Source organism: Osmerus eperlanus, chromosome 2, assembly GCF_963692335.1.
Source record: "Osmerus eperlanus chromosome 2, fOsmEpe2.1, whole genome shotgun sequence".
Lineage (NCBI taxonomy): Eukaryota > Metazoa > Chordata > Actinopteri > Osmeriformes > Osmeridae > Osmerus > Osmerus eperlanus.
In genome coordinates, this window is record NC_085019.1 from 9,432,415 (window position 1) to 9,444,410 (window position 11,996).

At 39.4% G+C, this 11,996-nt stretch overlaps 2 protein-coding genes and 1 long non-coding RNA gene across 3 annotated transcripts in view; 1 reads left to right on the top strand and 2 right to left on the bottom strand.

Moving 5' to 3' along the window:
• The window catches only part of LOC134012259 (parvalbumin-2-like), a 2,354-nt gene extending 570 nt beyond the window's left edge, over positions 1–1,784 (bottom strand). The window contains exons 1-4 of the mRNA XM_062452013.1: positions 1,705–1,784; positions 637–706; positions 322–454; positions 1–85 (exon numbers count right to left, since the gene is read on the bottom strand). The exon at positions 1–85 is cut by the window's left edge and continues 25 nt beyond it. Coding sequence (XP_062307997.1) covers positions 1–85; positions 322–454; positions 637–697 — 279 coding nt within the window. The 5' untranslated portion in view covers positions 698–706; positions 1,705–1,784. The remainder of the gene's footprint in view (positions 86–321; positions 455–636; positions 707–1,704) is intronic.
• A 1,509-nt stretch (positions 1,785–3,293) lies between these two features.
• On the top strand, positions 3,294–11,702 carry LOC134012271 (uncharacterized). The gene is made up of 4 exons (XR_009928544.1): positions 3,294–3,405; positions 4,495–4,597; positions 10,860–10,942; positions 11,523–11,702. It is a non-coding gene; the product is annotated as an uncharacterized LOC134012271 (long non-coding RNA).
• On the bottom strand, positions 4,015–11,528 carry pvalb5 (parvalbumin 5). Its single transcript, XM_062452025.1, has 5 exons — positions 11,427–11,528; positions 10,851–10,933; positions 9,894–10,026; positions 4,530–4,639; positions 4,015–4,296 (listed from the first exon to the last, which is right to left on the bottom strand). Exons 2-5 carry the CDS (start codon positions 10,909–10,911, stop codon positions 4,274–4,276), a joined length of 327 nt encoding a protein of 108 aa, XP_062308009.1. The 5' UTR covers positions 10,912–10,933; positions 11,427–11,528; the 3' UTR covers positions 4,015–4,273.
• Positions 11,703–11,996: the final 294 nt, after the last annotated feature.

Sequence of the window (11,996 nt, forward strand, 5' to 3'; positions counted from 1 at the left end):
ATCAGCATCACCAGCAGCAAGGAAGGCCTTGGTCTCATTTTCAGAGAGGGCTCTGGCACCAGCAGAGAAGTTCTGCAGGAACAGCCTATGTGGAAAGAGAGAGAGGGTGGTTGGGCTAGTTTCCCCTGGGACAAGAGCATCATCCATCTCATACATATTGGGGTTTTTATGTGGTTTCTTATTAAATCAAAATTAATCTTAGAGGTTTACACCATAGAAAGATCTAAATATCAAAGGTTCAGATATGTAGTAGATGGACTTGATCCATGACTTCTCAGTAATGAAATAATAGACCATTTGATGATAGCCAAAGATTCATACTTGAGCTCATCCTCCTCAATGAAGCCACTCTTGTCCTGGTCAATGATGAAGAAAGCCTTCTTGACATCATCAGATGACTTGGCAGAAAGCCCAACCTTGGCAAAGAAGGTCTTATAGCTAAAGCTGTCGACAGCTGTCAGATGAGGGAAGAGAAAAAGAGGGGTTATTAGTGGTGGCACTACTAGCTCTCTGCAGCATTCCTAGTTTTATAGCAACAGGAATTTCTCATGATTTGATTCTTTATTCCTTTACTGAGAAACAAAGAGAGAGAGTGATTTTAGAATGGGACATTGAGAATCCAGCATGAAGACTTACCTGAGCAAGCATCTAGGGCTGCTTTAATATCAGCATCACTGAGAAGTCCTGCAAAGGCCATTTCTTCTATCTAAAAAATAAACATGGATGTCAATGTGGATAGGCTTAATTTATAGTAAATAATCTGCAAGATATGCAAATGTGAAATTTCCCTTCCATAATAGACTCCTTAAGGTAGGCTACTGCTGGTCCTAAAGTCAGCGGTCACACAGCGTTTTTAATGGCCTAAATTTACTTTCTCATTTTTCAGAGATCCAGTAACAGGATTATACTATGGGGTAAACTCAGTTATTGGGATCGATTTCACACACTGCTAAATTTTTGCATCAGCAAATTCCAGATACATAGGATAAATAAAAAAATCTACCATTCATCAATTATTCGTTACCAAGCTTAGAATCTACAACTGAAAAGCTCCACAGCACTATACTCCATTTGCAGGGAGGCTAAAGTTAATATCAACAACCTTTTCCAAGGGATACTCCTCACGAAAAACAATTAAGTGACGCTGCTTCCATATTCAAAGCCCCAGATAGGCTGCAAGTTAAAGAAGGCATCTTGACAAATTTACAACTTGACTTAACAATTCCTCATTTGAAAGACTGTCAAAACAAAAAGAAGAATCCAGGATTGATGCTTTTTATAGGCCTACTAAAAAAATTAAAACGGCCTCCAATGTATTTCCCTACTTTCAACTTTTACTGAGTTACATTTACATTTAGTCATTTAGCAGACGCTCTTATCCAGAGCGACTTACAGTAAGTACAGGGACATTCCCCCGAGGCAAGTAGGGTGAAGTGCCTAAGTGCCCAAGGACACAACGTCAGTTGGCATGACCGGGAATCGAACTGGCAACCTTCGGATTACTAGCCCGATTCCCTCACCGCTCAGCCACCTGACTCCCCAGTTGTCCGGTTGTCCAAAACCATTCTGATTCCATATTCACTAGTCAGATATATTCCAAGGGAATGTCGTTTCAATGAATCCTCATTAAACGCCAAGCACCTGCAATCAATCAACGACTCGCGCCCTCCGCCCACGAACCCAGGATGCGCGTATTCCACTCACCTTTGCTCTGCGTTGAGGCGAGTGAAAACCGGAAAGTTGGACTCGAGTGGTTGCCTTACCTCTTTTCTTTGGCTTATATATGCTCTAGCCACACCATTTACAGAGACTTGAGTTTCAGTATCAGGTAGCCTACCAAGATGCAACGGTTTTCAAAAAATGTGTCTACTAGTCTTAAACTATATTTAGTTGAACAAATGAGTATGCTCAAAATCTCATGTGTTAGGGTTTATTGACATGTTAGACACCATGTAATCTAAGTGGAGTGACTTCATTGGCCATCTATTCATAAAAGATTTGTGGCGTTCAAAAATATTTTACATTTGTTGTTTTTGAGATGTCATTTAACCCCAGAGATAAAAATGTTCAAAATATTTAAAAGTATTTTAGGCACATAGGCCATTACCCCTTTACAGCAGTCACTGTAGATTGGTTTCTGTTTCTAGGGAATACGATAACATTCTACTGATGATAGGCTACTAACGCTATTGATTAAGTTGTATTTATTTATTTCAATATACAGACAATTGAATGTACCTTCGTGATATAAATCATATCTTTTGGCATGTTGTCAGGATGAGAAACGTTCGTTCGAATTCATTTGCCAGATAAATGAACAGTTAAATGTTAACGGGAGAACACCAGGACTGCAGTCTTTGATGGGGTTGCAGAAATTCCTGTGTGTAATTTACTCCGGGATCAACCATCCATGCATGCAATTGTTGCCCTGTTCAATAGGCCCACCATAGCATCTGTAGTGCAAATGCAGCTAAATGTTTCTCTCATCAAAGCTGATGGCCTGGTAATCTTAGTACATGATCCATGTCCTTACTTAGGCAATGGAAAGAATCCCACAGGAAGCCTATTTATGTGTGTGAACTAGAACAGCATTGGCTGGTTCCTAAAACTGATGGCCATACTCCAGTGTCAGTTCTTCCATGCAGCGTTTTACGCAATGTCACCAGAACACTAGCTGTTTATTTGTTCTCAGGTTAACAACTTAGCTATGGCCTTGTAGTGAGTGCAAAGCGAACTAAAGCGATTTTTTGGCCGGTTCTAACTTTAGATATATCTTCTATTGAATTAATATATTTTATTGAATTGAATTGGTCTGAATATTTCGTCGTTATTGGTAGTGTTTTTGAAACGAGCTCCGGCATATTTACGTGCCTTTACGCACGGGGAGGGGGGGGGGACGCCCTTTCAGTGGATAAAACATAATGCCGTGCTCTCTAGGGTACCCTACCAGTGGAGAAAACATGCATCTTATTTTGACTCAAACATAGCATCATGAGTCCAACGTATTATATTACATGAACCTTATTATTGCGTTAAAAAAATGCATTTCGCGCTTCGCACGCTCGCATTACTATTGATATCCCTGCTTAAGCTGATATCAAACCTGACCTGTACATATAGTGGGTTAAGCAAGGAAAGTTTGTATAGTTCATTGTATTGCACACTTCTTGTACGCAGCAAGCTTAGAAAAAAAAGATGAGTAGCTCTAATGAGGGGCCTATGCCCCTGTGCCCCACCTTATGCAGCTGGTGCTCTTTTCATTTGTTTCGCCCTTGTCCCTCAGATAGCCACCACTGAGTCCACCACTGATTGATCACATATTAGAACTAAATCCGACCAATCAGACTGATTACTTTGACACCTCTCCAGCAGAAGGCAGTATAGCTACTGTATATCCTATGTACAGTAAGTACTGTATGTCACATTTATTGCTTGAAAACGAATGCATTTCTGATGACTTTATGTTATCTGCAGACACTCTACAAAAGGTTAATTGTGTACTACTGCATACATTAAATCTTAGAAAAAGCTGAATTAACATGGCATGAAATGTAAACAAAGTGATTCTTGAGGGCTCATCCAACTGTCATCATGGTATCTTACTATCATAGTACTTTACTGTGATTCACTGCTGCGCAAAGTATTAATACTGTTCTCTGATTCACTCCCTGGCATTTGGAGGGCCTTGGCACTGTCCGTGATTGCGTGCTTCACTCAAATCAAGCCAGAGCATCTCACTAGCTGCTGCCGTGATAAATGTAGCATGACTGCCTATGGCCACTTTGCTTATATCATCATATTCAGAGTATCTCCTCTTGTACACAGACAAAAAAGAGAACCTATTGTAAGACTTTATTTATATAGCACATTTCATACAAGAATTGTAGCTCAAGGTGCTATACATAAAATCAATATTGTGTACATTTTATATCTAATTAATAATTTCATTTTTCATACAGTGTGAACAAAAACTAAGAGACATTAGGGGTTTCTAAAATTTTTATTAAATTATTCCAGTTGCTTAATTGATCAAATGTTCAATATAATGCACATCTAAGTCGATAATTATGTTTGCCTAGGGACTAGTGCTCCAAAACACCAAACTAGAGACAGTGTCAGTCAAGTATTTGCTGAGTTGGTAATCCTTCCATTCAACAAGAGAGGTGTTTGGGGTTCCATACATTGTAAAAGGTTACATTGTAACAGGTTACAAATTGTTACATTGTAAAAGGTTACAGAAGAAAAATAGACAACCATGATGAGAAGGGAACCTTCATTTCAGCAAAGCGCAGAACTCTGGAAAAAGAACAACAGAATGAAGATGACATTAGGCTTTGAGAGGCACAACACAAAAGTATACATGCTTACAGGCCTTAACACCTTTGTCACATTTAATATGTACACCATTTCATAATTTGTTATCATGTTTATACATTTAATTTGCTTGAACGTTAGAGATACAGTATATCGTGATGCTGTTTCAATCTCTTGCAGTTGGTTCTGATGACAATGGGGGAAAGTAAATGTACCTTCCATTCCGATCTTGCCATCCCCATCTCTGTCTCCCGCTGACAGCAGGGTCTTGGTCTCAGTCACGGTGAGTTCCCTGGCTCCCGAGGAGAAGTTCTGCAGGAAAAATCTTACAAATGTGGCAGAGAACTCAAATGAATATTAATGAACATCATTTTTGCCAGACTTTATTTCTTTTTGGCAAAGTTGTCTCATAGTTCATGGTGATGTAATCACAATAGGTGTGTTCAACTTCATGCAGCGCCCGCGGCGCCGACAGCCGGATGCAGCTGGCCTACATGAAGCAGTGAATGCTGGTTAAGACACTAGGTGCGTTCGACATGAACTGACTTCATGCAGCGCTTCAGCCGGCTGCAGGCGGCTGACTTGAAACCATAGAGTTAATATAACTAGAGGAAGCAACTTTTGTCTTCCAAGATGGCGTCCCCATTCATTTCTATGAAAAGTGCTCAGTGGCGCAGTGAGGCAAGCGAGAGTACGAAACTGGACCGCGCCATCTTTCCACTTCCGACTCTTCCGGTCTAGCTTTAAACAGTGGCTCTTTTTTTCCCTAGCTCCGAGACCTCGTGCACGCTTGCAACTAGCTGTACACGTCATACTTTGCGACAACCAGTCGCGAGCATAGATATGGTTGCGAGCGTGTGAGCTAAGGCATTGCAGTGGCAGAATGGGGTACAAGTCCGATAAGAATCAGAGACATGATGCAAACTTTACGGAAATGTATGCTGTCACTGTATAGTATTCCTTTCACTTGTTTTTTAGAAATAGGCTATAGGGCTAAATATAGGGCTATTCTAGATGGAACTCATCACATATGTTGTTGTTTTTCTTCGTGATTTGAGTATGATTTCCAACGCATTGTATCGGATTAAATAAACTGTTAACGTGAACACTTAGCTCCGTCGTTGTTCTCGCCAGGCAAAGAAAGCTTAATAGTTATTTTTGTAACAGAAATCTTCCATAATGCAGACTTACCATAGCTTACTGTCAACTTTATATTCAAACGAAATGTCACGAAAATCACACTGCCTTCAATTTAACATCAGTGTAGAAATGTGGCTTGTGTTTTATATGTTCAACCTACAAAACCAATTGGTATTGTAGGGTTAACCCTAACCCAAACGCCTATTAATGGATATAACGTGATCTAACAAGACTTGGTAATAATGTAATAAATTGAGAAGTGTGTCTAAAATATAATCTACTTTATTGAACGTGCCTTTGAAAGGGGCATATTAACAGAACTATATACAAGACGTTTCCATCAGATATAAGTGGGGGTGAAACATTCACTGAGGACCTTCATTGTCCCACAAAAGCAGTCTGGCTTTGACAGGATAAAAAAAAGAATAATGAGTGTGTTTAACAAAAGCTTCTGAAGGCAAGACTAATATTATTTAAATATATATATAATTTCCTATTGTGGTTATCAATTAAAGTACAATCTATGCTCACGCTTAACATAATATAATATTTGCCATCATGTCATGAACGTTTTTACGAAAAATCAAATCTATTTTAAAATAACGGGAATAAACTATATTAACAACATTTCATGTATGTGTGACAACCATTTGCTAAACTTGCTACAACAGGGCAGGCAACTCAAGCCATTTCTTTCAGCTCCAGGTAAATCGGCTATCGGCCAATGTGAACTTTTGTGCTCGTGCCCTGTTAGTATCCGCGAGCACATTTGCAGGCAACTTTTATTGACGTAAGCAAATAAATGGGGTGCTAGTTTACCCATTTCGGATTGGTTTCAAACTTAGCAAAAATCAGGAAAAATTCTTCTATGAAAAAGCTAGTAGTATGAGCCAGGTTCGAGAATCGAACAAAAATTATTGGGGGAGATAGTTTTGTAAATGTTGACTGGAGTTAATAGAATAAAAACGACCGGCAGAGTCGGAAGTCAAACACGACATGCAATACCACCTACATCCACCGGGGCCGTTGCTTCAAGCCGAGGGGCGAGGGGTGGGGGCTTGCTTGAAACAGTGAATTCTGGTTAGACTTTTTGTCCGCCTTGAGACGGCGCCGAGGCTAGGTCACTGTGACGTATCCATCAAAGTACCGTGAGAACTATGGAAGCAAATCGTTACCAAAATTCAAATGCATTTCCAGAAATGCATTGCATTTTAAGAATGTGGCTGCATTATTTGACTCATAAATGAAATTAGTAATCAATCATCCTATTTGCATTTTAATTTTCTTCTTCAAGAGTGCTCAATCTTTCACTTAATTAAAATGAAAAAGAAATAGACATTTGAGATTTAATTTTCAAAACATGCCCCAGCAAATAGATACCAAAATTCAATTTGAAATGTAAAATTTGAAAATTAAAAATTTCCAGAAATGCATTTTAATTTTAAGAACGTGGCTGAAAAATCATGACCACAATTCAAATTCAAATGCATTTCCAGAAATGCATTTTCATTTTAAGAACGTGGCTGCAAAATCGTGACCACAATTCAAATGCATTTCCAGAAATGCATTTTCATTTTAAGAACGTGGCTGCTAAATCGTGACCACAATTCAAATTCAAATGCATTTCCAGAAATGCATTTTCATTTTAAGAACGTGGCTGCAAAATCGTGACCACAATTCAAATTCAAATGCATTTCCAAAAATGCATTTTCATTTTAAGAACGTGGCTGCAAAATCGTGACCACAATTCAAATTCAAATGCATTTCCAAAAATGCATTTTCATTTTAAGAACGTGGCTGTAAAATCGTGACCACAATTCAAATTCAAATGCATTTGCAGAAATGCAAAATGAACGAAAAAGCATTCTGAGCGGCGCAGCAGAGTGACGTCAGTAGCCGCTCTTCTTCAGCTCCCTGCTGACCCCGCTCCCTACCCTTGTTCGGTAGGGAGCGGTGTGCACATCTGCATTGCATTACATTGCAAATGTGCCGGGAAATTGATTGAATTGCCGGGTCTTTAGAGGACGCATCACAGACTGAACAACTTGATGTCAAACAATGACTAAAACAGTGGCAGAGCTACTATTAATGTGTAAATCTGTGACGGCAGAGTATGCAGCCAAGCTCTCTATGACTTGTTCTACTCGGTCACGGGCATCAGACTCAGATATATTATTAGATTCTACCTGTTCAGCTAATTCTAATTAGCTATTTCTATTAGCTATTTTAATTCTAACAGTGTTAGAATTAGCACAATTTGAGGGAGCGCCATGGTTGTGATGCGTCCTCTAAAGCAGCGGTCCCCAACCTTTTTTGCGCCACGGACCGCTTTCATGTAAGACATATTTTCACGGACCGGCAGAACGGACTTGGAGGAAAGATAGGCCCTGGACAGCTGCGCTGCTAATGCATGTACATTCTGGGATCCTAGTTAGTGACTTCCACACCTAATGCGAGCGCGCGAGAAAAATAGTTTAGCTGATTTGAGCGAAAATTTGTTTTTGAAGTGTTATGTAAAATAAACAGCCGTTTTTTCAATTGACCCATCTTTAAGTTTCTTAGCCTGGTTTTCCATCGTTATATTGTTACTAGCTAGCTTTCGATGTGTCAGTCCCACTGTTGTGTGTGACTATAAGCTACGACAGTGACACCCGAAGTGCGTTATATCCAGTTCAGGCCTATTCCATAATTTTGTTTGATTGCTGTCACGGCAGAAAATCCCGCTTGATGTTGGAAATGGAAGCAGGGTTTTCAGTGCTTTAGTGGCGATCTCAGGATAGCCTTCATCCAAAACACCGATAGAGTTGTTGTCTCAAACAGGCTTCGTTGAGTGGTAACTATCACTTGTCATGTGTCAAGAGGAAGAGACGCGCATGATACCGTTCAATAAAGCCCACAAACTTGCTAAAAAATGAGTAAACACACGTCTTTGCAGAGCTTTTTTGCTCAGGGGAAAAGGCCCGCGGAGAAGGAGAGAATCAGGTCATTTTTCAGAATAAAACGTCTTTCAGACTCTGATAATCAATTAAAAGGAAATGTTATTAATTCTTTTTTGTGCGGCCCGGTACGAAATGACCCACGGTTGGGGAACGCTGCTCTAAAGACCCGGCAATTCAATCAATTTCCCGGCACATTTGCAATGTAATGCAATGCAGATGTGCACACCGCCCCCTACCGAACAAGATGGATAGCTCGGTCAGCAGGGAGCTGAAGAAGAGCGGCTACTGACGTCACTCTGCTGCGCCGCTCAGAATGCTTTTTCGTTCATTTTGCATTTCTGCAAATGCATTTGAATTTGAATTGTGGTCACGATTTTACAGCCACGTTCTTAAAATGAAAATGCATTTCTGGAAATGCATTTGAATTTGAATTGTGGTCACGATTTTGCAGCCACGTTCTTAAAATGAAAATGCATTTCTGGAAATGCATTTGAATTTGAATTGTGGCCACGATTTAGCAGCCACGTTCTTGAAAATGAAAATGCATTTCTGGAAATGCATTTGAATTTGAATTGTGGTCACGATTTTGCAGCCACCTTCTTAAAATGAAAATGCATTTCTGGAAATGCATTTTAATTTTCACATTTTACATTTCAAATTGAATTTTGGTATCTATTTGCTGGGGCATGTTTTGAAAATTAAATCTCAAATGTTTATTTCTTTTTCATTTTAATTAAGTGAAAGATTGAGCACTCTTGAAGAAGAAAATTAAAATGCAAATAGGATGAGTGATTACTAATTTCATTTATGAGTCAAATAATGCAGCCACATTCTTAAAATGCAAATGCATTTCTGGAAATGCATTTGCATTTGAATTTTGGTAACGATTTGCTTCCATAGAGAACTGCCGGCTGTGTAGCCGAGCATATTTTCTCAAGAACAACTGCACGAGTTCTAATTACGACACAGCTATTTCATGATGCCCAGACTCTCACACGACAACTTTGACGTGTGTTTTACGGATACGGAACAAACGGTACAATTGAATTCAATATTTGCCTTCATTGACAGACTGCGATAGCCTACTATTGTTGAAGAAAGGGTTTTAGTCCGCCTCTTCACTAAAGGAAAGACTAAGTTTAATTGAGTTATGTTTGTATTATCAATCTGCAGATTGGAGAAAGAGTTTAACATAGCCCAATACATAATAAAATGACACATTTCAGTGCACTGGTTCGTGCAAGTTATGATACGAAAACAATTAAATTCGTGACCATGCAGTTCGTCAACGATAAAGTAAGCAAACAGCGCTTGATCGGCCATGACTGAAGTCAACGCAGCAAACCACGAGAAGCTGCAATGTCCGACTTTACGGATCCGTTAACTCCTCCCCGACTGCAAGCGACAACTCTTGCCGGTCGTTTCATGCAGCCGATGTCGAACACACCTATTGTCACTTCCACACCCATGACCCTCAGCCTCATTTGGGTCAAATCTTACTTAAGCTCCTCCTCCTCTATGTATCCACTCTGGTCCTGGTCCAGGACTGTGAACACTTTCTGGCCATCAACCTCAGGCCTGTCACTCAGACCTACTTGTGCAAAGAATGACTTGTAGTCGAATGTGCCTGGAGCTGTGGGGGAAAGTGGAGAGAGTGAATGAAAGATGTGCGGGGAGAGTGAGAGCATGAGAATGGAACACAGAAGGAGTAGAGAGATGAATAGAGAAATGTCACATTTACTCATGTGCTCAAGTGACTTTCATTTTACTACTGCTGACATTTACCAATACACCACCTCCAGCATTTTACTGTCACTGAGCCCATCAACATTGTAAAACTACTTTACATTATGCAATCTGAACACTCCAGCAAACACACCATACCTCAGGCAATCCATTGACATGTGAATGAGACTGTGAAGATATGACTTGAAACAAATTCATGTATTCACTATTTACTCGCAGTGTCACTCACAGCATGACATCTCCTCAGCTATTTTGATTAAAAAAGGATTGCACAGTAAGTAATCATGTAATAAGTGCTGTCATTAAACAAACAAGAATAAAAGGTGATGGTGTTCTGAATTAAAGTGAACATACACTTGACATTTGGGTTTATTCTAGATAGTGTGCTTTGGCTGCCCTCTGAAGCAGATGTAATGCTTGGAGATAAATAATTAAGTGCTGGTGGGCTGTGAAGTCTGCATGGTTGGCGTGATTTGGTCTTCTCCTGAGAACTCGCCATAAACACTGTGGTATCTGGGTAGTAACTGCTCCCTAGCCCTCTGGCTGCCTGGTTACCTGGATACACCCTTCCCCCACCAAACAGGTAAATAACCTCATGAGACTGGGAGTGGATCTATCTGTGTTTGTGTTCTATTGTGTGTATTCATGATTATGCTTATGTGTGCGTGTGCATGTATGTGTGTGTGTGTGTGTGAATGGTGCCTGTCTCACCTTGACAAGCCTGGACTGCAGCCTTGATGTCCTCGTCTCTCATCATCCCTGAAAGTGCCATGATCCTTGATGTCTGAGGGGTGCTGTAGCATGTAAGGAAAACAAAGTGACAATAAATAAAACAGACACGTGTCTTTAGCTGGAGGATAACAAAATATTTACTGGGTGAAACCAACAAGGTGTGTGTGGCAAAGCATCTAGCTGAAAACTCACTTGAGTGTGTTATATAATGTCAGTAGCATTTTCTAATGTTGATTATGTGACATAACAATGGACTGAGAAACTTACTTTTGAATTGCTAAATATATTTTATCAATAGACAGGGCAATGCAACTTAACTAGGATGAAATTATAATGCAACTACTTTTGTTTAACAACAAGACCTTGACAGTCTGAATCTATTATTCTGAGTTGCATTGAACAAAAGAACATGCTCTTTGCCTCTGTCATTTAAAACTGAGAAACACTAATGCAATTGCACATACACAGATGAAAGTACATGAACATATTAAAATCTAAATAGTCAAATAAATTATAATGATTGAAAAATAATTACACGTGCAGTCTGCTGCTTACCGTTAGCCTGATGAAGGTATCCTGTCTTTGATGCTCGGATGTGCAAATCTCTGCCTGTCTTGATGCGTGCCTACTCAACACTCTACACTCTTGCAGCTTTGTGAATCAGAGTGTAAGAGCAAATATGACATCTCCGTCCACAAACCCTGGGAGATTCCCCACGACACAAAGCACCAACCCCCTTCATCAGTGTATTAGAACAGATAACTTTTTTATTTTCCTTGAGAATGAAATTGACATCTCACCTTGCTATTTTGCAATATGATAAAATCTGTAATTTTCTTGTAAAGTTTATATTTTGCTTTAGTGAATTGAACTGTTATTGTCAGATGAAAATGTAGTATTGTTTTAGTTAAATATTTTATTTGTATTTTTTGGTAAAAAGGATGAATGAAATGTACAATATAAAGTACATTGAGTTGAATCTAGAGATAGATCCTATTCTTAAGTGACTTAACTGGTACCAGACACGTGTTCATATAATATTTATCTGATGTTGGATTTAGTAAACCATTGACTTTTATCTTTAACCTCTACAAAAATTGCTTAATTTGAATAATTTTGCTAATT

What these genes read in the sequence shown, in the direction of transcription:
- pvalb5 (XM_062452025.1), bottom strand. Translation starts at nt 10,911, where the DNA reads ATGGCACTTTCAGGGATGATGAGAGACGAGGACATCAAGGCTGCAGTC. An exon ending in ATAGAGGAGGAGGAGCTTAA is followed by an intron (nt 4,640 to 9,893) that starts GTAAGATTTGAC and finishes CACATTTGTAAG; the next exon opens with ATTTTTCCTGCAGAACTTCT. An exon ending in TGGCAAGATCGGAATGGAAG is followed by an intron (nt 4,297 to 4,529) that starts GTACATTTACTT and finishes TTCTTTTTCCAG; the next exon opens with AGTTCTGCGCTTTGCTGAAA.